General features: G+C 48.3%; 2 protein-coding genes across 3 annotated transcripts in view; one reads left to right on the top strand and one right to left on the bottom strand.

Annotated features, from left to right (window-relative positions):
* CD226 (CD226 molecule) overlaps positions 1–6,964 on the top strand; it is a 28,627-nt gene extending 21,663 nt beyond the window's left edge. Inside the window, exons 4-6 of the mRNA XM_081149424.1 lie at positions 3,584–3,686; positions 4,355–4,406; positions 6,716–6,964. Coding sequence (XP_081005550.1) covers positions 3,584–3,686; positions 4,355–4,406; positions 6,716–6,829 — 269 coding nt within the window. The 3' untranslated portion in view covers positions 6,830–6,964. The remainder of the gene's footprint in view (positions 1–3,583; positions 3,687–4,354; positions 4,407–6,715) is intronic.
* Positions 6,965–11,942: 4,978 nt separating this feature from the next.
* The window catches only part of DOK6 (docking protein 6), a 183,230-nt gene continuing 169,312 nt past the window's right edge, over positions 11,943–25,860 (bottom strand). For both annotated transcript variants that reach the window (XM_081148256.1, XM_081148255.1), the window contains one exon: positions 11,943–19,549. In XM_081148256.1, coding sequence (XP_081004382.1) covers positions 19,410–19,549 — 140 coding nt within the window. In that variant the 3' untranslated portion in view covers positions 11,943–19,409. The remainder of the gene's footprint in view (positions 19,550–25,860) is intronic.

Raw genomic sequence — 25,860 nt, 5'->3', positions numbered from 1 at the left:
AGTTCATGTGACAGACCATGGCCGGAGCCCCAGAGCCTGCCCGCCGGTGCAGACGGCCTCCGGTAGACGGGCTGACCACGGTGTTCAGGCCAGTGTAGCTACGCTTTTAAAATTCTGGGCAGCGGCCGGGTACCCAGCTGAAACGGACTGTCTCCGTCCTCATAAGCGAGCTGATTACTCAATCATGGCCCATTATGTCGCCGGATCTGCCCGAGTCTGTTCTTCAGGAGACTCTGCCCGCATATTGATTTTCTCATCTCTCCTGACACCCCAGCTCCCGCAGCCATCTCCTGTTCACGCCGGGTTTGTACAGATGATGTTGGATCGAGTCGCAGGAAGCTAGTGTCCGAGGGAAGGGAGCACCGAAGGAGGCCGTGCTGAGTGGGTGACGCGCGTGGCTGAGAGTGGGGGTGGGTCAGGCACCTACAGCGGGTTCGGGTTCGCAGAGAGCATCGTGATAAACCCTGTGAGTGGGCGGCGTTCAAAAGCAGCTAATGCGGGGAAACGATTTCTTTAAGTGGGTCTTTATCCGCAGCGTGAATTTCAAACGGTTTTCCTGAAGGTTTCCTCTCCCCGGGAGCCTGGGGCACAGGCGGAGGCTCCCGTTCACACCAGTGCACTGATTTTCCTCCCACTGAAAACCCGCGGCCAGGCTGCTCCAGAGACCCGCCTGCCGGTTCCCGCCGCAAACTAGCCTTTAGACTCCCGTGGGCGGGAGTTTCCATTTCACAGCGCCTGGGGACCGTTAACAGCCCGGTGGCCTCTCGGAGCCTTGTTAGGAACTGAGCGGAGGACGCCGTGAACTTCCCCCAAGGCGAGGAGGAATAGCTGGCAGTTTCTAAAAAAAATTGTTCTTCGTGTAAGATTAATGGCGCTGGGTTGCCATGGCCATTCTAATTTTAGGGCTCACACTGCAATTAGCGACGACTTCCAGCTTCCACAGAAGCGTCCCAGTCACGCCCTGGCCTGGCTCCTGCCGCGTATCCCGAGGCCTGCGGAGAGCTAGGTTTTTAGGACAGGACGTGAACGGTAAGCGCAGACCTGTCATTTGTAGAGAGATCTTTGGGCCCGAACCTGTATCTTAACGTAATTTCCATGGAAACGATTCAGGGATCCTTAAAGGGCATTTATTAAACTGGGAAATAGTTTTGGAGAGCTTTTATAAAATGAATATTCTGCAATCCTCCTCGGCCTCTCTAAAGTTTATTTCCAGAATTCAGTCAATGTATTTTTACTTTCTCTGGAACTCGGCATCACTGCCATGTTTATCGTTTCTAAACAGAAGGGTGGCATTTGGTGGGCCGAGCCCACGGGAGGGGTCCCCCCTTTCACAGATAGGAGGCGGACACGGTGACGCTCTCGATGCGCCTGGTGGGGAGTGAGGGGCACTCTAGCTGGGGTGACCAGGGAGTGAACGAGAGTCCTCGCCACGCTGTGACGGACGCGAGCGAGCGAAGAAGGGGCGCTGCCCTGAGACCTTCCAGCGGGAGGCAGGACGCCTCTCCTCAAGCTGTTCCCGTCAGATCGCCGTCCGCGTTGGGGCGGAGGAGGGATCTTTGCTGGTGTGTGCAGCAGTGAGTCAGAAGTGGCAATCGGCCGGAAGCTCCCGAGGCCCCGCTCACGCACCCCTGCCCCGTGGGGAGTCACACTCTGTCCGTTCCAGCTGTCCCTAGAGCGAAATCGAGTCTCTCTGCTTCTTTTCTAACGAGGTAAAAAAAATAACTTGAACTGCTGCCCACGAGGGCCCACCTGGGGCTGGCCACGGGGTTAGGCTGTGTGAGTTTTCCTGGCATGACTTTCGGTTTCGATATTTAGGTTCTGAGTGGCTCCCTTCCTAACGTGACCCCACTCCAATGGGGGGGTGGCGTTAGTGAGGAATGGGGGTGTCACCTCCCTCCCTTCCCCCGCCCCAGACTCTAGTACAGGATGAGCAGTGCCATGAATGCCCACGGCCGCCCCCCGGCCCCGAGGGAGGGGCGGGCCCCGTTTCTCTCCCGGCCTCCCGGGCCGTGACCCAGCCGTAAATACTTGTCCTTGGAGAGCTGCAGCCTCACTGACAATTGGTTCTGACTGTATTTATTCTCTTTGATGGGCCTGTGGTTCACGACACTTTCGGCCTCTTATGAATCAACACAACGTTAGGATGAAAGTGAAAAAAAATGGAAAGATCAGCAAAGTAGTGGCTGCTGAGAATAGACAGTTTCTTCTTTCTTTCGGGGAGGGGCTGAGGGCTGACAGCTCTCAACCAAGGATCTGTCACCGGAACGTCGGGAAAGGGGATGCGGGGACCGTCGAGCGCCCCGAAGCACCCAGTGCCCTTTGCCTCTCTCCCACGTTTGTGTTTTCAGCCGCCCAGCGCCCAGTGACGTGCGCGGTTGGCCACATGGCCCTGAGTCCTGATGGCTCAGGTGAACGCGGGGCCGGGAAAGGGACAACGGCGGGGCTGGCCCCGGGCTGGGATGCTCTCGGTGGTCCCGTCTGGCCAATGTTTTGTTTGTCTTCTGTAATAACTTGACCTACAGTGATTTTTCACCTTGACTGGCTCGATCCTGTATATTTATTTATTTTTGTAAATTGGAAAGTCATTTCTCATTCCAGAGATTTACTTATTTATATTTCCTTCTAATATTTACATTAAAAATATTAGCCTCTAGCGCACCCAGGGTTTTTTGTTTTGTTTTGTTTTTTACTGTAATAAAGATCTAAATAGGAATGTTAAAGTCTAGTTGAACAGTCCTCCCGAATACTGCCAGTGGCAATAAGGCGGCCCGGGCTCCCAGCCGCACAGGTGGCGGGTTCCCCCCGCGGGGCGCTCTGGGGGCGCGGGCGAGGGCAAAGCACTCGCCGAGCTCCCTGGGGCCCCGCTCGCTGGAGGCGGTGTTTTTTAGCAAGTGGTTTATTATCTGGAATATCGCCGCCATTCTGTGATGTCATCGGAGCTGCCGTCCTGTCACCGGTGGATGGATGGAGAAAGGCAGGCAGAGAAGGTTCAGGGACTCGCTGGAGGTCAAAACGCCAAATAGTGAAGGAGCCAGGGCGCGAATTTCAGATCCCTGGACCGCGGTTCTTTCCACGGGAGCCGTGAGTCAGAATAACGGGTTTTTGCTGATTATTTTTTTATCATTACCCCCAGCTGAGTAGAAATAGTTCTTAAACACAACTCTACTTATAAACGTCAAAGTTACCTACTGTTGGGTGTTGAATGTACTTGATACATCTGGCCTGAGAGGTCATCTTTATTTGTATGCGACGTTGACAGTTTTTTTCCTACAGAAGGTTTTCTGTTGGGACCAGGAGCTCGTTCGAGTGCAGGGACGTCCGGCTCGGACCCACGCCCTTCCCGTTCTCATACATAAGGTGTCAAACCCCATCTCAGGGACCGAAATCCCGCGAGGAGCTGGAAGTATTTAGGAGACTCTGAAAGAAAACCTCAACTTTGCCCCACTCGCGCCCTGTCTCTCTCGGGCTTGTTGTTTGTTCCCAGTTGTCCCGTGACGATGCTGCGCCCTTCCCTTGTTTCCCTGCCTTCCGTGTCGCTGGCTTTGGCTGAATTCCTAATCTCGGCTATAATTTTTTCTCCTAGGTAAAACCGACAACCAGTCCCTCATCCCCAAGGCCGGGTGGCTGGTTTTACTGCTGCTGTTTGTCATCCTAATGGCCACGGTCCTTGTCATCCTTTACATCAGGTGAGCCTCGCCCCCGCTGGGTCCTGTCTGCCCCGAGCGAGCCTGGTGTCCGAGGCTCTCTGCTGCCATCGCCCAGTCGTGGGTCAGGCTGTCTCAGCACCCACACCCCTTACCCCGAGTGCCGCCTCACGAAGAGAGGAAGGGGCCCTGGCAACAGTGGAGGAGGGAGGGGGAGTCGCCACGGACTCCTTAGTAGGGCTGGTGGCCGTGTTGACCGCGACACGAGGCGGCCCGCACTTTAATAAGCAAACCATGCAGTTTAAACGGTTGTCTGTTCTCGGAAACAAGCCACCTAGCTGCTCTCCTTAGACCTTATCAAGGAAGAAGGGGGTTGGGAGGGGCGACCGCAGAGCGAGCAGGTGGCCCTTGGCCCCTTAGCTCCCACCTCTCACTGTCGGGTGCATTGGGAGTTTCGGGATGTACTCGGTGGGCTCTTCCTTCCCTTGGTGGCTCTCCGTGTTGCCCCACTCACGTGTCCAGGTGTCTGCCGCAATCTTAGCTGTGGTCACGTGGGGTTGGATTTACTCCTTAGACTGTGCTCCAACTAAAGTGACCTTCCTAAGGTAAGGGCGGGGGGACCGAACACTTGACGCCTACGCTTGGCACGTCTAGCACATCGCGAGTCTGCGGTGTGATTCTTAATACCTCTGTTGAATATTTATCCCCAGGAGGAGAGCGAAACGTGCGCAAGGTAAAGAGTCTCAGGACCCACAGAATAAGGTACGTCTTCTCGGGCGGTCACGCCCCTCCCCTTCCCTTGCGCACCCTAAATGTCTTGTGAACACAGCCCACCTGGCCACGAGCAAGCTTCTGTCTTACTCTCCTCTCAACAACCTGGCCCCCAACCGCCTGCAGTTCAAGTGTCAGCTCTTTGATGCAGCAGTTATTTTCTGAGCTATTCTCCTATATTCATACCCTGCAAAACTGTTTGTTTTACTTTAATGTAAGTAAAAGAGCAGCCACACCACCCTAACAGTCAACACTGCACACCACCAAAATCTGTGTGGGTCGTCTAGGGCTGCTACGAGGACGTTCGCACAGACTGGGTGATTTAAAACAACAGCATCCATTCTCTCACGGTTCCAGGGGGCTGAAGTCCAAAACCAAGGTCTCGGCGGGGTCAGTTCCTGCCTGGGGTGCGGATCTGCCCCACGCTTCTCTCCGAGCTTCTTGCTGGCCTCTGGCGCTGCCTGGCATTCCCTGGCTTGTGGCCCCATCGCTCCAGCCTCTGCCTGTGTCCTCAGGGCATTCTTCCCTGTGTGTGTGTTTCTGCAGCAACCCCATTTCCACGTAAGGTCGCATCATGAAGGCCTGGGAAGAACATACATTTTGGGGGGGACACTATCTGACCCAGTACAGGGCATAATACTTTCATGCCATAAGGTTATTGTGAGGATTAAATTAAATTAAACTACATAAAAAACCCACAGGCACGCAGGAAGCAAGAAGGTCCCAATCTGTGATATTCATTATCATTATTACCTTTTGATTAATGTGTTAATTAACGGATGCTCAGATTATAAAGCTGAAGAGCTTTCGAGGGGCTGCAGGCGTCTAATGAATGTGACCTTTTCCCCGCCTCCTGCCCCCTTTTGTTTACTGGAGAGAGTAGAAAGTTCCACCTGCGATCGCAGGTCAGAGGGATCCTCCTTTTCATGCTCATGTCTCCACAACAGGTCAGATCTTCTCTTTCACACATACTATATGTTTAGGAAATTTTACAGTAAAACATCTCCCCAAGTGTTATCTGCAATTACATCCGTTTCTCTTCAACTTAATTACGTATCATTAAACTCTACCCGGCCGAAACGCCAAGCACGGAAACGTTTCTGAAAGTTGGTATGTGTGCTTCGGGCTTGTCAATAATCTATCAGTTTAACTTTTTTCTTCTATTAAGTAGTTACTCTTTGCAAAACAAAAGTTTTTCTTTCTGAATAACTCATGGCTTACCTTTTTGGCACCAACTGCAGGGGTCTTGCCCTGTTCTACCTGCCACTCCTGCGCTGGCTGAACAGTGCTCTGTCTCCGACAGTTTTTGGATCCATTCTCTGTCCTTAGCTGCTGTCCACTAGAGCCAACCCGAAGCCAAGTCTGTTGCTGTGAATCTCAGAGGGGGAAGGAGCTTTGCAACTGCCTACATTGTGTATTCCACTTTTCCAGGCTTTTGTAGAATAATGTTATTTTGAACGATGATTAGAAAGTTAGATTTTAAGTTGATATTAAGATGAAGTTAGACTTACTTGATTCTTTCCCCCTTCCCCCGACAGGCTATGTAAGCGACAATGACACTTAAACTTGCTTTCTCCTTGCAAACACCAAGCCACCCTAACGATAACATAACATTATCTCGAATGTGAATATCAGTTAATTTTGTTAATTTATTGTGTTCAGTTGCTTATTTTTAAGCCAGCACACCATGTAATTTAAAACATGGAAGCCTGGAACAGACTGACGAGTCTCGGAAGGGGGCGGAGGAGCGGGAGAGATTAACCAAAGAACTTACATGTGTACGTGCATGACCCGTGGACACAGACGGTAGTGCTGTGAAGGCCTGGGGGGCAGGAGCCAGGTGAGGGGGGCAGGGGGGGAAAAGAGGACGCCTGTGATACTTTCAACAATGAAGATACATAAAAAACTAATACAAGTGTGGCCTCTGATGACACACATTCAACAGAAGTTGATGGGGGCCCACAGCGGGAACATATTACACTAGACTTTCCACGTGAGACGGGGAATAATCGTTCTCGTGAAAGCAGCCTGGCCCGGGAGGGGGCTCTGCGTCTGAACAGTTTCATAAACCGAGGCTGGCAGGCGAGGAAGCCGGGCCTCTGCTGGCCTCGCCCGGAGCCCCGCAGGTCAAGGTCGTGATCTCTCACGAAGCTCAGTATGGTAAAGAGGAAGTTTTACAAAACGAATTGTAATAGAAATTCGACCTGCCTAGTTGAACAGAGGACACGCTTGTTTTCGGTGTCTTTGCTGGCGGCTGACACGCAGTGAGTTACTGACACCCTGTCCGCCTGTCTTTCTAGGCCTCCAACAACTACAAAATTTCCTTCTCCGTCAACCAGCCGTCAGATGGTGCAGGAGAGGACGTTTACGTCAACTACCCGACCTTCTCTCGGAGACCGAAGACTGGAATCTAAGCTTTCTCCCTGATCCGAGCAGATTTATGGGGACCGTCACGTCCCTGGACCTTTGTACAATTTCTTCCCACTGCTCAGTGTCTACTCTGGATACCAAGTTGACTGAATATATTTTTAAAATTGTTTTAAAAATCCAAACATCACCCTATTTAATTCCCCAATGAAACACTGGAGAAAGGACTGTGAGTGCATATAAAGTCGTCACCTTATAAGTAACAGAAGCCTATGCACCAATTTCTGAAGTTCTAAGATATGTTGCCTTTATTTGTTGTATATTAACAAAGCAGGATATGACAAAATATTGAAGGCAGTCTCCCAGCCATGGGTCTCGTTACCTCCTGCCTGAAGGGGCAGCTGGCGACGGTCTGGAAGGCACCAAACCTCCTGCCCCCACCCCGTCCCAGTCCCAGGACTGTGCTTGGGGGGCAAAGGTTCCCTCCATCCTGCCCCCCGGCTGCAGGGCACGGTGACCAGCTGGAGCCCTGACTGCTGCCGGCCTGGACCTGGACACGGACCCGCCGGATCCGCCTGCCCTTGCTCTCCCTGGCGTGGGTGCCCTCCGTCACCCAAAGAACATTCTCAACAGAAGTGTTTCAGCAAACTCGACTCTGATGATCGTAGAGGTAAAAGGCAACTTACTGACTCATGTATCGGAACCATCCAGGGTAGGCCCAGCGTCAGGCGAGGGTTACTGACCAGGCCTTGAATGTTGTGTCTGAAATCAAGGGTGGGCACAAACCAGCTCCCGGAGCCCCTTCCATGGAGTTGGATCCCCTTCACTGGTGTCAGCCTAGCTCTCGTCGGGCTTCTGCTTGTGTTCCCACGATGGCTGCCAGCGACTCCTGCCAATTCGCTGTCTTCGTTTCTGTCTGGTAGAGAGTTGACTTACATGATAGAGCTCAGGGTGTCCTCAGGGATCCGGAACCCTCAGTCTGCAGAAATTTCCCTGACCTCCCTGCCAGTCTGTTCCACTCTCAGCTGTTACACTGATGAAATTCTGTTCATTTCCCCCCTCTGGACACCTTAACAAAGCACTTTCATTGTATTCTCTTTACTATTATACCTAATTTTCTAGAGTTTTAAATACTACCATATATAATATATATACTGTGTATATACATATATAATACACATATATATTATATATAACATATATGTGTATATACATATATAGTGTGTGTGTATAGACATATATATATATATATATAGTGTCCCAAAAATGTATACACACTTTAACAGCTGATAGCTCAATTTTGAAAATGAAACGTATTTTAATAAACACTGCCTTTATAATTATTCAAAGTGTGTGTACACAGTACATTGTTTTGGGACACCCTGTACACCCCCCCTCACACACACACATGCACACACACAATCTGTTCTACCTACTATTCTGATTGTTACTAAGGAAAGAGATCAAAACATTCATAGAATGAAAGGTCAGGATTGAATTAAATTATGTTTTAAATCTTGTTTGCAAGGTGCTACTTAGGAAGCAAGATGCTTCCTAAGATTCTTTTTTATGTGTATAATTTATATTGATATGGAATTCATTAAATAAAAATCTGTTTCCTTTGAATGCCGCTATTTTAATATCCACATTAAAGTAACCAACAAAAGGGAATTGCCATTTGATGAGAAAGTAGGCAAGTTTGTTAAACTGCATTGTAGAATGCATAGTTTTGCCAGGGAAAGGATGCCTCTAATTAACCTACCATGACTATTGGTTATATGATCATCAGAGTGACCTTGAAATGTCATTCAAGGGACTCCGTGCATGCTGAGCAAGTGGCATGGGAACATCCTTAAATTGTCATCATGCTTGTGGGTGGGAGGCAGGTGGGTGGGGCTATCTTTCTTAGTAAATATTCACATTCATAGAATGATTTAAGTAATTCAGTTTATTACTAAAATACATATCAATTTTAAATACATCAACTTACAAGATAGAGTAAAATAGAAATAATTTTAGCAGGTTCGCTTAAGCTATGTTGGTTTATCTAGCGCTGTATTCAAGAGAAGCTGCAGCTGCTTTGCAGCGACTTTCCAAATGGCGGGGTCCACTTGTATTAGGGATCCCTGCAGCCGCCACACGTCTCCTTGGTCGTCACAATGTGCTGTAGCCTTGTACTGCTTGATCAAAGATGTCGTAGAATTAAGATGCTTATGAAGTACAGGCGGAGAGGCTAAATGGTGAACGCAAGGGTTAGCTTCTTTCCACAGCAGTGATGAGACGGTATCTTTGAAAAACCTAAAGCTACATAAACGTGTAACACCATTAATTTATTATCATCATCAGTTTGGCACTATTAGAATGTAGGGTCTATAAAGCGTTGGCCTTCACATTTATATTTTTTCATTGGTTGGTTCATTGGAATCATCCTAAGCCAAGTCTCTAGGCTTTCATACATTTATCTGAAAAATAAAAACAAGATTTTTAAAAACACTTTTCTATTGCTAGCAGTGCATAGTTACAGGCAGAAGTTCTGGAATAACTGCAGTGCTTGCAAAGGAAATTTTAAACCTTCAAGTTGGTTTACATATTATGTTTTTCCAGGTTAAAGCACTAACTACGTTGTAAGGTGTAAGAAGAGATCTGAATTGGTGGCATGGGTGATAAATGTCCGCAGTAATCCCCATTTATGGCCCATTTTCCCCGCTTGAATGATGCTATATAGTTACCCTCTTTTAGAGCATTTTTGCAGGTTTATGTGTAATTTCAGACTTTCGGGTTTTGCATGCAAATGTTCGCCTGGACGTACTGTATTCCGCTGTTTGAATGAATAAAATGCAGAGTCCCAGGATCGTTAGTTTCATTTGCCACCAAAGAACATTAGGCAAGGATTTCTACAGAATGATGTTCACATGAATGGTTAATGGAGGAAAATTCAAACCATTGGCACTTTGTGACGTCTATGTCGGTGCAGCATTGGGTGCATTTTATAATTACCTGCAGTTCAAAGAGTCAAAGTGCTATACAGGGTTTTCTGCAGAAAACTGTTCCCTGCCCTTCCCATTTTCCCGACGTCGAGACAACAAATGTCACTTCTTCTAACTGATCCAGGTTGTTGTTTTTTCCAGTTTTAGACGTTCTTGATTGATGTCTTACTCCCAAATAACTCATGACGCATGCCTGCGTTTCTCTTGTGCCCGTCCTTCTGAAATATCTGTGTTAAAGTTTGATCGTTTCCATAGTTGGTGACTTTTTATGACTTGGTCAGCACACTTCTCGGTTGGAGCACGTGGTGAAAATGCCGTTTTCTCTACCAAAGAGCTTTCCTCCTCGCCCAGAGCAAACAATCGCCTCTTTTTAGCTCACTGTGTGTATATTTGCATAAGCTTATGTCACACTCCTCACCAAGGGCCTAGAAGATCTCTCCGGAGCCCCTGGGGCAACAGGTACCCCAACATCTGGGCTTCCTAGGAAAGTTACCTGGGTCCTTCACGGGGGCCCTGAGCCCTGATTCTCTCTGCAGAGCTGTCATCCCGATGTCTCCCTCCATCCAGGAAAGAGACGAGAGGAAACGTAAGACCTGGAATGAGCTCTAGGAAATGTCCCGGCACAAAGGACACAGGCCGGGCCGCAGGTACGCAACCAGTGCCCCGAGCAAGGGCCGAGCACGCCCTGTTACACTTGGGTTTGTGGCTGGAGGAGGCGGCAGGGTGGGTTTTGTGCACCGGAGGCCGACGCTGGTTTATGAAAAAAGCAGTTAATGTATTTGAACAATTCGAGTTGTTCACAGGAAGTCCAGGTGAGTGAGGGAGGAAGCCTGGAACACAGGGAGACGGGGGAGGGAGCCCCAACTCTGGCTGGACTGGGGCCCGCCACCCGGCACCGCGTGCCCCTCGGCACAGAGCCTGCGAGTTTTCGGGGGAGTGTGACAGTGGGACAGCGCCTGTGATTCAAGGGCATCCTTTCCTCTTATGTGAGGGTTTGTGTCAGGAGAGGAATAGGGAATTTTTAGAAAATGTATACGATTCAAATAGCAAGAGGTAATTTTGGAGTTGGGTTAGACTGTTGTGTAATAATTTACTGTGATTACAAAGGCAGGGTCTAACCAGAGAGAGGGTGCGACTGGAGGGGGAAGGAGGGGGACACCCAGAGCCGGCCCTGAGGGAAGGACTCGCGAAGCTGGGAGGCGGCCCGCTCACCTGGCCCTGCCCCTCAGTGCCAGCGCCATGCCCCAGGGGAAGCGTGCACCGCGTGCTGAAGGCCGTGAGGGCCAAGGGCCAGAGGCGCCCATGGTCTCTGCCAGGGCCCTGTAGGTGGTGGGCGCTCAGTGGGTGCTGAGTGATTGACTGGCCTCTGAGATCCTAAGTTAGCAGCGTGATTTCCTGAAACACCCTGGTACTGGGATAAGTCATATTCCCCTGAATGTTGAGCTACTTTATCCAGTTCTTGCTCAAATGTTTATTTAAACAATTCACCACGTCGATATCAAAATCCTGTAGCCTTGTCTAATGCATGTCTGGACTAGCTTGGAAGTGGGGGTTGTGGTTCCTCCGCGCGCCGCGATTGCCTGGTTCTGTTTTTCTTTGCGCACGACGGGAATGCGAGTAGCTGCTGCTGGGCTGGGCCTTGTGACGAGGGGCATCTCTTTGATGCCAGCTCTCTCGCTCACATGGTTTCTCTCGCATTATGGAGACTTTGCCCCTCTTTAAAGGCACAGCTCTCTGAAAGCAAGAAATGCCACTAACAAATTAACCTAGTAAACCAGCAAGAACAGCCCAGCTAATATTGAAAGGTCACGTTTGAGAAACGGACTCTAAGTGCATCTCCTGACGCATCGAGATCCCAGGGACCGAGGCTGCTGCCTCGTGGGTGGGAACAGTCGGGACGCAGGCCCCGCGCCCCCAGCGGGGGCTGCTGGTCTACCAGGCCTTCGCTGTCAGGACTCCCTAGTGCTGGAGGGAAAGCTGCTTTCTAGCCGTGCAACGTTGTCAAAGCCACTTAATAAAACTGGGTATCACCTCCCTGGAAAATGAAAGTGTTGGTCGCCGGTGTCATTTTCAATATTAATATGCCACCAAACCAGAGTCAACCTAGTAAAAATTATATCCTATTAGAACACACACGGGAAATACACAATGAATTCTCAGCAATCTTGCATTTACTAAAGGGCCTCTTTTACTTTATTTTGAAAATAGCAAGCCAATAAATAAAGGAATAAGTGACATTTTAAAGGTTCGGAGGATATGATTGTCAGAATTCTGTTTAATTACATAGTTACAGTTCATCACATAACAAAAATGTAGGGAGATCAGTCACATTGGAGTGCGAGCCGCAGTCAGTAACTCCCGGGTGAAAACCGGCGGTGTCGACGTTCACATCCAATCATGCACGTGGTGGTGGAAAGCAGCGTCTTCAAACTGCTTTGCCTTTTTTTTTAAGTGATAGAGGAAATTTTAATATTGCACGACTATAAATGATCCACATTTGTGAATTTCTTATGATTATAGTAAGACATTAATAACAGTAGGTTAATTTATCTATTGAGGACTGTGATATAGAAACCGTAAGTTTAGAAGAAGATAATTCTCGAACTATGTACTTCATGTATTTTCACCAAGGGGAAGAATCACACGGACAGATTTAAAAATAATTTAATTATTGCCTCATTATTATAATATTTTCTGTCCTGCCAGAAATTTACATTTAGGTTCCAGGGACAATATTCCTTTGTATTCCATCCCAAAAGAGTGGCTCAGCAGGTATTTAAGTACAGATGTCCCTAAACTATTATCTGGAATAGACTGTGATTAAAAATAAAGTATTCCGAATCATGTATTTTCCAAAAGAAACAAATCTACTGGGCGCTTTGCTTCTTGACAAGGGCATGACGCCCACAGATATCTTCGTCCAAATGGTCCGAAGCATCCTATTTAATCAAGGACAGGTGATATCCTCCATAATGTGCAGCCTGGGACTGCACGAAGTATCTATAAATGGATTTAAAAGAATGTACAGAAAGCAAACATACGACACATAATGTAATACATTTTGAAAATTCATAGAGATAAGGATTTTGCGAGATGGGATATTTCTGTGTGGACCCCAAAAGAGAGAACTACAGGGGGACATACAGAGTAGGTCAGTCAGAAGTGTGCGTGTGCGTGTGTGCATGTGCATGTGTGTGTACGTGTGTGTGTGCATGTGTGTGCGTGTTAGGCTTTGTGTAAAGAAGGTGCTGGGGAGGCATCCTGTCTCTGCAGCAGGATGATAGCAGCTTTCAACGCGCCTTCGTTGTCAGGCTTGAGACGGACGTGTCGCTGTGATTTATGCACTGTGGCTGTCACGGAAGTAACAGTGCCTTAGACCTGGGAAGAATCTCTATTTTCCATTTCCGGTCTCCACAAAAAGCGGAGCTTCTTTTTGCTCCCCCCACTCACCGACACATGTATTTTTTTATTAGAATAAGCATTCTTCCTTGAATTGTGCAACAGATGTGGGAATCTGAATTCGATCAATCAAATGATTACACATTGACCTATATCGTGTTCATTTCTGACTTATATTGACTATCAAGAGGCCACTATCATTTCATTCTCATTTTCCCCTGCCTTTCAACCCCTCTGTCAAGGAGTTAATGATATTGAAAAACCATAAAAACCCTTTCACAATGTTTTCTTTGAGAGAAAGCCTTAAAAAAAAAATTAGGCCATTATCTTAATCTTCTTTTCCTGAATTTGGGTTTTTAAATTTTGGGTTCCTGAAAATAAGCAACTTTTACACAGCCGCAGGTCACTCGGGTGAATTAGGACAGATTCCAACGTGAACACAGCTGCAGGGTCAGGCGGAGCAATTGCTTCTTTCGATGCTCAATTCTGTGTCTGCAAAGTGGGTTAATTTGATGTTCTCAAGTCTAAAATCATCCCCAAAGCAGAGAACAGATTGAGGAAGTCACCTGTATCAACTAATAAAACAAGCCCTGAATATGGAAGAGGACTAGGGTAGCGGGCATGGAAGGTGAGGCAAAATAAAAATTTATTAAATAGAATTATTAGAAGGAAACTGACATATTCCTATTACAGGTATATTTTTCCCTTCCTTGAAGTGTTTACAAGATATTTAAATTGTAAACTAAGGAAAAGTATATGAAAATCACATGTAAAATGTGGTTTTCATATTATTTAGTAACTTTAACTTATTTCTAATTTACATAAATTCAATGAATTTAAATAATTGCCTATGTAAGTGTATGAGGAAAACCTTGATTTTAAAGTAAAAAAAAGTCATTCTCAAAATTTCAATCGAAAATGGAAGCTTTTTGAAGCTCTCATGAAATAAATGTAGCCCTGTTACCAAAGGCCATAAATAATTAAACCAAAGTGCTACAGAGCAATAAAAATACCCCAAATAATAATCACAGTTACAATGCAATGGATTAGTAGGAATACAAAACATAGATACCTACTTAATTTTTTTTTTTTAAGTTGGAACATCACTTTCAAAAAAGTCAGTCTGAATTTCCAACAAAGAGCTGAAAAACAATGTACGTATAGTAACACTTATACCAATCGTTCATGACCCATGAGTCTAATAACTGCCCCATAAAGCCTCCCTGTTGACACGGTTGGTGGCGAGTCCGGGAAGAGTTAGAAACACCTGGCAGGTTTGGGAGAACACTTGCGTGTACCAGGGCCCGCTCACTTACAGGCCGCGGCATCTCACTGCCGCTGCGCCCGGGAGGCGGGATGGAGCCAAGGGCACACCCCGGCCGGGCGCCTGCTGGCTGCCCCGTTCCTGACGGTGGCCTTGCCTTTGAGGAAATTGCATCATCCACGGCCTTCGGGTTTCTCCTGAGCCGAACACAAAGCGATGGCTCCCGGAGCGCGAGCCTCCGCCTGTCCAGCAGATGTGCCCAAACCTCAGGGCCCTTCCACGAGTCTATAGACTGCTGAGAGCCTCCCCTGCTTGTAATAAACTACGGGAGTGGCCCACAAAGCAAGACTCCCACTGTCCAGTAAGAAAGCAAGGCTGTGTGGCGGCTCCAGGGAGGGAGAGGTGGGCGAAGCTCTCAGGTTCATGCACAGAGAAGGGGCTGTGCGTCTTCTGGGCCCCAGCCCCGGCCTGTGTCGCTGATCTTCACCTGCGCGTTGAGGGCCCGGCGAGGCCGACCCCGCAAGAGTGATCTGCACGCTACCGAAGACGCTTGGCCACGGGGATTCTGCGGCATGTTCTTTGGTGTTAGGTAATTTTCACTCCATAAAGGAAGCACGCTTGCTGGTAATGTGTCATCCTTGTGCAGTAACGTCAACAGATACAACAGGTGCTGTCTTGTGTCCTAAATATTCAGAGAAACTAGTCAAGAAAGTCAAGTCTGGGACATGGAACCGAGGTGAGAATGTCAAAGTAAATCTGAGTGTTACCCTGCACAGTCCATTGGGGCCTTTACAATCTACCCACCCTGATGCCTCCTGACTAGTCCCCGTGGTCCTTCTCAGCCCCTCCCTGGGAAACTGCACTCCACAAAGTGCACCGGCTGGGAATTCACTTGTGTGGCACATCACCTATTACTGTAATTACTAATGCATGCCCAGTAGGCACATTTTTATCTATTCAGAAGGCCAAGTTCAGGGATTGTAAAGTATAGTTAGTTATTGGTAAAGCAATTTGAAATTGCAAGATATCAATAGACATAATATATTAATAGAATTGGAGAGAAATGCATACTTTTCACTTTGAGAAGGTTTTAGTGTAGTATTTGGTATAATGTGAGATGTGAAAGGCCTTCAGGCTCAGGCCCACTGAATGTATACTGCCCGTTTATCTGATGATACTCAAAACTGGTCTACAATATTTTTATAAGAATACAAGTTGCTTAGCTTGTTTGCACTGTATCACTAATGGTCGACTTTAGGAAGTGGCTCGAATAATCTAGAGCATAGGATATTCATGCTTTTTTACAAAGTTTTCTGAGATATTGGCCAAAGAATGAGGGGCAGACATCAATTTTTATGATGTGTTTTAATATCTACTACAAAGATATCACATGCAATAAATTGGATCCATAGAAACTGTTAAGAGTGTAAAGTTATTTATCAGTTCATTGCTGCTATTCTGGACAGAAAGTACAACTGGTTGACCATTTTATAGGTGATAAATTATTTTCAAACATAATTGCCCAATGAAGACAGAGAAAAATTGTACAAGATGTTAGGACTAGTACTCTAGTTACTACTTGGTGAAAGAGGTGAAGTTTACTTTTAATAAATATGTTTCACTTTATTTCACATGCTCTATCAAACAGCATCCTCCCTAATAAGTAAATATATATTTCTTATTTCATTAAGTTCAAATTGTGGCAGTGGCCAGAGCCTATTGAGTCATAAATATTTGCAACTTGCATAAATAAATTAGTTCTGACTGCCTACTATTCATTCATTGAATATGTGGAGGTTGTGTTTTCTTTTGTCCCCACCAGAACGGTAAGCTATTGGGTGAAAGTTATTTTGTACTTCTTTGCATTTTAAATATAATGTCATGTGTACAACAATCAATACTATCAGAAGAAAAAACTGGGGACATGTAATCTTCCTGTGAAATGTGTATGTCGCCCAGGCTTTTTCTGCTCTCAGAAGAGCCTTTATGACTTGGGTTGAGTTCTGTCATCATCGCTTTCTTCCCACCCGCTATGGAAGCTGTGCTTGTCTTCATCCATCTGTCTCCACCTGGATGGAACCCCACCAGAGTCACTTTCAGAAGGAGCCAAAAGTTGTCTTTGGTTCATAGCAAGTTGCTCCCTCACAGTGAAAAAGTCCCATGTATATTAAAGATATAGTACACTTTCTGGAGGGAAAAAATGACTTGCGAGGTGTAGAGGCATCTTCAGTCAAAAACCTACAAGCTTGAGAGGGTCGAATGCATGCCTGTGACCACTCTTACTGCTCCAGTGGAACTGATTTCATGAAGTTCCAGAAGACGGGCTCATTAACTTCTCATCTTTGGTTTCTGTAGAAGATTTATCAGCTTGTCATTTTTATTACAGTACACACTGCCTTATGGCAAGTATGTTAGGTTAATACAAATTCTCCTATCTACTCATATAGTAATTTTGACTTATCTACAATTGTAAGTATTGTTGGAGGAGTATGCTAGAATAAATCTCCCAAAATGTCCCAGGAGATATTTGATAGCATTATTCTCATTGTGATGAGATTGGATAAAGACGTGGGAAGGACATTTTTATCTCACAGACCCTTTTATGACATGATTTTCAGAATGAACTGGCCCAAGGTTTTGCCTGATCTTTGGTACCCTCTCAGGTATGCTCACTGGTGATGATCACAAGAAAATGGTGTTTTTGAGGAACTTCATGCAGGTGTTATGTCTCCCGCCCAATAGACACAAGAGCAGATTCATCTAATTAGCAGAATCCACCCCCTCAACTTGCTGTCTGTGCTTTGGGCACATTAATAAAGCTGAGACATGAACCAGGACCCCTGAGGGCCTTTCCCCATAAGTCCCTTGTAGAAACTTGTGGTCTCTAAGCAACAGCTCGACTAAGTGAGCCAGCGAGAGTCTTGCTCTGAGTATGACCCCACTAGGAGCTGTGCTCAAATGGTCTCAGCTGGGAGTTGCTCTGGCAAGTTTCACGAAGGGCATTTCAAAAGAAAATGCCCTGTGCTACAGGCATTGAGAGGTGTCTGACTCTGACAGCTGGGATTTCAGCAAAGACTCTCTCATCGTCAGGAACCAGTCATCTGCTCTCCTGCTGTGTCAGCAGAATTCACAGTGCACAGCGTTTGAGCAATTTTCTTTTCATCCCTGAAAGCTTAGGATAATTATTTTTCTCAGCCACATTAACTCTTATGATTAGCATCTTGATGGGGTTTTTATACTCATCTGAGAGATGCAGAGGGTCTAGGTAGTTGTTATAAATTCAAATTTATCGAGATGGGTACCAGAACCATTGAATTCTGTAGTAATTTTCTGAATTGAATTGTCGATCTGATTCAAACTATGGATAGAGATGAAAAAATATCTTATCACCAATCAGCCAAACAGGTACCCTTTCAACAGATTAACTTTGATGGTTTAAAATATTTTGCTATTACTGGGAAAAAAAATCAGGTTTTCATCTTGCATGGCCTGGGCTCACTGCTGTTTCAATCCCTCTTGGGGGATTTGTGAGCTGACCACCTGAAGCACATGGCATCAGATAATCAGGCAGAATCATTTTTATTTTCACTCGACTGAACTCCAAAATTGAGGGCAAAACTATGTTGACCTGAATTAGCTAGACTTCCTCAGTTGACGTGGAAATTTCCACTTCCCTTTAAACTTTGCAAATTTGTCATTAGTGTGAAGGATGAAAAAAAAAATGTATTTAATCCATTTTCTTATAGTCCCAGCCAACCCATGCCCAGTAAGAGGAAAGAAAGGCCCAGCAAGTCCTGGTTTCACAGTAAATGGCAAATCCTCAATGGCTGTCTGAGAACAGCATGCGTGAGATTTTAAATGACATCTACAGTCCTGTGCCTGCTGTTCTCCTGACTGCAAAACAGCTCAGTTCCTTTTAAGGGTATTTTTATCTCTTTCTTAAACAGTGTCTCACTTAGAGTCCTTTTTCTTGAGATTAAAGGGAAGCCGGCTGGTGATCACACCCAATCTTTCCCATGTAGCTCAGCAGGACAGTCAGAGGGATACGGAACATTGTCATCAACAAGGGAGCGCTGGCCAGAAGGACAGGGTGGTGACATGACATGGAGGACAGCTCGCCGGTTCTCTTGCTTCCAAAGCATTTCCCCTTCCCCCATTCTCACACTTGTCAGGAGCAGACTTGACTATATGAATACTTTTGCTAATGAGAAGCCTTTTTTTTTTTTTTTTTTTTTTTACAGCACTGTTTTAAAAATAGCTATTCAACATAACAATCTTCATTTTAATGCACCAAATGACAGTTTTCTACCACTTAAGTGAGTGTGGCCAGTCACTCTCAGCACACATTTGATGACACTTGTTAGATATAGATGGATGTAGCAAAATCCATATCTCTATTTGTCTACAGATATACACACACACACAAGTAGAGCTACAAGGCCCTCCTTAATAGTGTGTTCTAAATTTTGTGTTCCCTTAATTGTCACTGGGCTTATTCATATGTCGAGTTAGGGTGCCATTTGTGGAACTTATTGGATTTGTCCCTGTCGAAACCTTCCAAGCCACACAGCTGGTGGTGGATCACCTTTATGTCTAAGGACTGGCCCTATCATCAGACGAGAGGACCAATCCATGAAGACACCAACCAGACAAAACCCCGTGTGGGCAACGCTCATGGTGCCCAGGCTGCTGCTACTGTTAGACCCAAAGAATTGTATGTAAAGGACTGTTCATACGATTTGGATTCTATTTTTGTAAAACATAGATATTTCCCCCCCAAGAAATTCAATAAATAAAGGACTTAGCCACGGAATCAAGGAAGCAGAACTCCAGTTTTGAACCTTCCGCTGGGATTGGGGCTAGACCTGACCCATGTCAACTTCTACTGCAGTTGGTCTTCCAGGAGGCAGAGGGTGCGATGACCCCACAAGCAGTTCTGGGGCGGACTGTCTCTGGTCAGCAGGGGCTCTCTGTGTGTCATTGAATGAGGCTGGAGCTGTAGCTGAATCCATAGCTGCTGGACCGGGACAGGGACTGCTGAGTCTCTTCGCTCTGCTCCGAGGCGTAGCTGGGGAAGGTCTGTGCACGTGACATCTTCGAGGAACCAAACCCGTGACCTGGGCAGCGAGAAAGGGAGGAAAGCTAGGCTAAGAAACAGATTCAGCAAAACACAAAATATATGGAAAAAACAAAACAAACAAACCAGAGCCCTCACAGCCTCCGTATTGAGGAAGGAAGGTAAAAATGGAGATACTTGGTGCCTTGTTCCTTGATGAGCTAAAAATGTGACGCGGGGCTCAATACTGTCCACTTGCCAACAATTCTGGGTGCTAGGAGCTAGGTAAATTTTCTAAGGATCTCAAACTTCTACTGTCTTTCAACTTTTGAAACAAAAGCAGACAAGGTTTTCCAAAAACAAAGTTGTTTTGGATGGAGAACCTGTTAGCCGCTTTCTTTTCTTTTGTGATCACTTCCAGCCTACGAAAGCAAATGACACGCTTCCTTACAGCCTTTCTGAGCAGGAAAACTACACTTGATCCTAAGTAGGAACCATCAGTCATCAGGAAAAAGCTTTCACGGTGAGGGCGTCTGAGGCCCTGGCTCATCCTCGCGGGTTTGTGGGTAACTGAACCCATTTCATGATACAGTTAACCCAAATGATAGACCTTTATGGTTGCTGAGCTAGGTCCCTGAAAGTGAAATCATACAGGAGATATATTTTCAGGCAATTCTATCTATGCCTTTTGTAGTTCAGATGCGCTCCTGCGATGAGAAATTGGTCTCACACAAAAACAGAGGTGGTCACTGAAAAGCTCGTAGGAATGTTCTATGTGTAGGAAGAAAGTCTGTCCTCCAGGGCTTTGGATCAACTTCCTCCCCATCCTGTGCGTTAACCAGCGATGAACAGTTCCTCCTAGTTGATGATGATGATGATTATCTAACGGATGCGCAAGTGGGAGAGGAGACAGACAGGCCCGAGTGCTCTGCCCTTCACGGTGCGTTTTCCACCCAGAGGAGGACAGAGCTTGAGCTCGGTGTGGTTGTTTCTGGTCTCGTGGTGAGGCCTCCAGGGAACACCATCTGTTAACAGAAACCTGGAACATCTGGCCCGGTCCTCGGGTGGCGCTGTCCTTCGCAAGGTCGTGCACCTAGAGCCGATTCATCGTCAGGTGTGTTTCCCTTGCAGGGTCTGAAGCTTGGGAACCAGGGAGGAAATGCAAATGAAGTGGGTAACCAAAAGGTAATTAACCTGGTAGAACCTCTTAATGGGAAATATTGGGAGAGCAAAATCTTGCTTTCTAGATAGAAATCATGTTAGACCCACCGTTGGCCTGATTCTCTGGTTGAGACTGAACAGGAGCAGGCCAGGGGGACGGGAGACAAGGGCAGTTCCTCCTCGCGCCTCCGCCCGCTTCGTCTTACCATGGACCCCTAGACGATAACTCAGGGTTCCTTTGAGCGGCGATGTTGGCATTTATGAGCATAATCCAGGAGGAAATTCTCATATTGAGACTATGTTTCTGCCCTGGGTGGGGTGGCTCGGTTGGTTGGGCACCGGCCTGTGCACCAAAAGGTTGCTGGTTACACGCCCGGCCGGGCACAGCCCGGGGTGGGCGCTCAGTCCCCAGTGGGGGGCGTGCGGGAGGCAGCCCATCGGTGCCGCCCTCTCACACCGACCTTTCCCCCTCCCTTCCTCGCTCTCTAAAAATAAAAAAAAAAGTAAAATAAAAAAGACTATGTTCCTGGCCTTGGTTTTGTCCTGTTTTTGTGGGTTTTTTTGATGTGAACTGTCTGAAGGAGAGCAGTGCTGGGGCGTGCCTTCAACTTGTGCTACTTTGGGCTAAAGGCTGAGCTGGGTTCGTGTGACCAAGTACGCACGTGTTCCCGTGTGCGAGCGTTGCTGCCGGTCACGAGTCAGCGCGTGTCTGCACTCACACGGGCTTCAGTCGTTTTAAACACCGTGCTGCCCGTCAGGGGTACTCAGCGCGGAAAAGTAGCCGCCACACGGGCGAGTTCTGGCTGCGAACGGCCGGTCAGCAAGGTGCTGAGCCGCGGCTTCGGGCCTCTGTCTGCAGTTTTTTCACCCTGGAGTCTTGGGTGCAGAAGGTCAGTCGTGCAGCTGATATCTGCCGAACATCTGCTGAGACAGTTCAAGACGCCACAGCGGAGGCGTCATGGGCAGTATGTTACCTGACTCTACAGGGGTCACGGCTGCTTGGGGACGGTCATCAGGCGAGGACAGACAGCACTGAACGTGAGCTGAGGGGCGCACCCGCCCGTGAGCTGAGGGGCGCACCCGGCCCGTGAGCTGAGGGGCGCACCCCGCCCGGGAGCTGAAGGGTGCACCCCGCCCGTGAGCTGAGGGGAGCACCGGGCCCGTGAGCTGAGGGGCGCACCCCGCCCGTGAGCTGAGGGGAGCACCGGGCCCGTGAGCTGAGGGGCGCACCCCGCCCGGGAGCTGAAGGGCGCACCCGCCCGTGAGCTGAGGGGAGCACTGGGCCCGTGAGCTGAGGGGAGCACCCCGCCCGTGAGCTGAAGGGTGCACCCCGCCGTGAGCTGAAGGGCGCACCCGGCCGTGAGCTGAGGGGCGCACCCCGCCCGGGAGCTGAAGGGTGCACCCCGCCCGTGAGCTGAGGGGAGCACCGGGCCCGTGAGCTGAGGGGAGCACCCCGCCCGGGAGCTGAAGGGTGCACCCCGCCCGTGAGCTGAGGGGAGCACCGGGCCCGTGAGCTGAGGGGCGCACCCCGCCCGTGAGCTGAGGGGAGCACCCCGCCCGTGAGCTGAAGGGTGCACCCCGCCCGTGAGCTGAGGGGAGCACCCCGCCCGTGAGCTGAAGGGTGCACCCCGCCCGTGAGCTGAGGGGCGCACCCCGCCCGGGAGCTGAGGGGCGCACCCAGCCGTGAGCTGAAGGGCAGGGCGCACCCGGCCCGTGAGCTGCGGGGTCAGGGCGGGGCGCCCTCGGAGTTCCCCAGACACGGTTACAGGACAGCGCCCCCAGGGAGCCACCGTGACCGTCGCTCCATCGTGCGCAGACACCGTCCCTGCTGCGGACGCCAGCAGGGGACCCGAGGCCTTTCCAGCCCCCCCCTTTGGTGGCTTGTTTGCCTGCGGAGACAATGCCGTTCTCGAGGTATTTGAGGAGTAGATGGAACAGGGAGACCCCTGGGATGGAAGGTTCCCGGAGATGTCAGTTTTCTCTCTGCTCAGAATGTCATTCTCCGGGTCAACCCCTGCACTCCGCCACCCCTGGGCGTGGGGTCCCCCCTGCGACAGGCTCTGAACTTGGCGGCGGCCGCTGCTTCCTTCGTTCCCCATCGACCGCTTCTCGCCTGGAAACGACCTGGTTTCCTTACCGCGGCCATTTCTTTACCCACAGCTCACAGTGATGCCCTGTGATACTTACCCCAAATGACACCCTCGGTCAGAACTGCCTAAAACGTTTGCATGATTCTGACAAAAACGTGACTCCCCCCAATTCCGGAAACCTGAGCACCCCCGTGCCGAGGACGGTGGAGCCACCCTACCCGCAGAGGGACGGCCGGGCTGCTGCGGCACCCGAGCCAAAGCAGCAAGAAACGGGAAGGTGCGCCGAGGCCGCAGAAAACGACCCAGCCGGCGCAAGACGGCGGCCCACGGAGCGGCACTGTCCCCAGGCAGGGGGCCGGGCGGGGGCCGGGAGACAGCGGGGAGGCCTCGGCTCTTGTCTTCTTGAGGGGAAGCTTTCCATCGAGAGACAAAGTGTAGAAAAGAAAGCAAGACTGGCCGCGGCAAAAACATACTTAGGACAGTCACAGAGGACCAGGAAGGTCAGAGGAGCAGCAGAAGAGCCCAGGCTGCGTGGCTTTGGCTCACTGAGAGGTCAGAGAAAAGGGGCCTGGAGAAGGGTTCAGGGGTTGGGGGGGAGGCCTGGGACGGGCTGCCGCTGCCCACTGCTCCCCTGGCTGCAAGTCCAGTGGGGTCCCCTGGGAGGGGTGGAGATGGCCTGGCCTGCTCCCTTGGGGCCGCGGGGTGGGGTGGGGTGGGGTGGGGTGGGGAGAGCGCTCTGGGTCCTTTGTCCAGAGCGTTTTTACTTCTCTCGCAGGCAGGATATCTTAGGGGAGGTCTCGCGCCTCAATAGGACAAGCATCAGCTCTCCGGGTGGGCTCTTTCGGGGGTCATTCGTCAATGCAGCTGGTCCTGAGGCCGCCCGGAGCCACTTGTCTGGTTTGGCTGCTTTTCTGGGCCTGGGGCTGAAATACAGCTGAGGCCTGGATGTTATCTTTAGGGAGGAAACACTCAGAGGATCGAAACCTCGATATAGCACAGATTACCCTGGGGACAGTTTCGCCCCTTGGAGGCCCCCAGGGCTTCCTCCCTGGTGAGTTTCTGTACCCTAGTTTCTGTACCTGGCCCATCTAACACAAACCACTTACTCTCATGTGTCCTTGGTTTAGGGAAGATAGGATTTGCTAGGTGGCTGAGAACTGCTGTTTAACTGTCTTAGTTTCCCTGTTCCACTTGTCCTGGAATTTTCCTAGCTTCTTACTAGTCTATAACTGCACCTCCCCGATACCCTCCCCTTCCCGGGGAGTTAAGTAGCTGCCGGGACGGAGTCCCCAGTGCTCATCCCTCTGGTTTTCTGCACCTACGAACACCGGCCGTGCTCTTTTCACAAAATAACACACAGAGGACTTTGTTCCTGCAGGAAATCGGGAGGAGCCCAGAGCACAAAGCTTGTGGTTATTACCTGGTGAGAAACAATGGTCTCAGTAAGGATCTGGGGGAGAGGACAGGGTGCCGTCTCTTTAAATAATGAAACGAAATTTAAATCAACAAGGGAGAAACTAAAACAGTTGCTTCACGAGGAAGGGTGCAGCCCGCAGTGAAGGCTTCAACACCTACGGGCCCAGGTGCACGCAGAGGAGATGCCATCTCCGTCTATCTTCATTGACAAGGGCTGTCCAGCCACCGGGGACAAGTTGAGGACAGAAGGTGATGGGACCTGAGTCTGAAGGACAGAAAGGACACCTGGGTGAGAAGGGAGGTCTCAGGGTTCTCCCTGCAGCGACTCTGGGGCAAAAGGCTTCTGCGGGGTAAGTGCCCTGGGACTGCCTCGCGTCTTGGCAATAACCTACCATCTGTTAGTTACGCTGAGAAGCGCCAGGGACTCATTGTCAACGTCTCCTCTGCAAGCTGGGGTTGATTTTACTCAGGTCACTGCAATGACAGCCCAAACCAGACGGTGTGGTTTGACCTCTGAGCTCTCCTGGGGGAGCTTCTGAAATCCATGGAGATTCCCGAGTGGATTTGTCTCGGGTATTGACTGAGCCTCAGATTCAGCACGTTTGAGCCAGTGGCACTTTCACTCCCCAAACTATGAGCCTTTCTGCTTGTTGTATAAGTGGTCACCTAAATGTTCTTCAGTTATATTTTCAAAAACAGTAAGTCTTGAATGGAAAAGTGCATATTGTTAAATTGTACGTAGTACCCAGCCTACAGTTATGAAGAGACTGGTAGCTTAGCAGTAACACTCTAACAATGAAATGTGTCTGACATAATGTAGCTTTAAATACTTTAATTTGCCTTAAAGATGGTTTAATTTGACTCACACGGAATTACGTTTTTAATACTTATTTCATAAATTCTCTAGAATAAAAATAGTCGTATTTCTTATTCTGGTTGCTGCAGTGCTCATTCACTCCCGCTGCTTGCATTTAATTTCCCTTGTATGCTAATTACCTGCTGGGACATTAATTTTCTACAACTGTGATCTCTTTGTAAGACTCGGCGGAGCTCTTCACTGGTAGCAGAGTTCACTTGAATATTTGTGGTGTCCGTAAGCCTTAGTCTCTGTCAGCCAGTAAAATGAAATCATCTAAGTCGAAACATAATATGAGGAGTGGAGAATACAGGAAATGAAAGTCCATCAGTGTTGGTCAGCAAGAGGGAGGGGGAAATGGTATATAAGGAAAAATGAAGATATTTAGTTTTTCAACTATAAATAGTTCATTGCTATTTTCAAGGATTCAGTTGTAAAATTTTGAATACAATGTTAATAACATAAAAAAATCATATACTGATATTATCTTCGCTTCCATTTTTGAACACATTATTTGTAGACGGTTTGGGTAATCAAAGAACTATTTAAGATCATGAAGTAGAGTCCTCCCAGTGCAGGTAGAAATCTCCAGAACGATAACTGAGGCATTTTAACAACTTTACTGAAAAGTCACATTAATCTCCTACAAATCAATAGCAAGAATACATATAAGCTGACTGCCCTTAAGATGATGTCTTAAGGAGAAAACGGAAAGTGTTATTTGCTATAATTCTTTTGTAAAAAATTTACTGCAAAGAAACAGTCTTCCATGAGAATGAGACTTCCCTATATAATATATACTTAGAGACTTGAGTTACAGCAGAAATATTATAGCATCATTTACTGAAT

Source organism: Miniopterus schreibersii, assembly GCF_964146895.1.
Source record: "Miniopterus schreibersii genome assembly, chromosome: 10".
In the NCBI taxonomy this organism is placed as follows: domain Eukaryota; kingdom Metazoa; phylum Chordata; class Mammalia; order Chiroptera; family Miniopteridae; genus Miniopterus; species Miniopterus schreibersii.
This window is presented reverse-complemented; position numbering and strand designations above follow the sequence as displayed.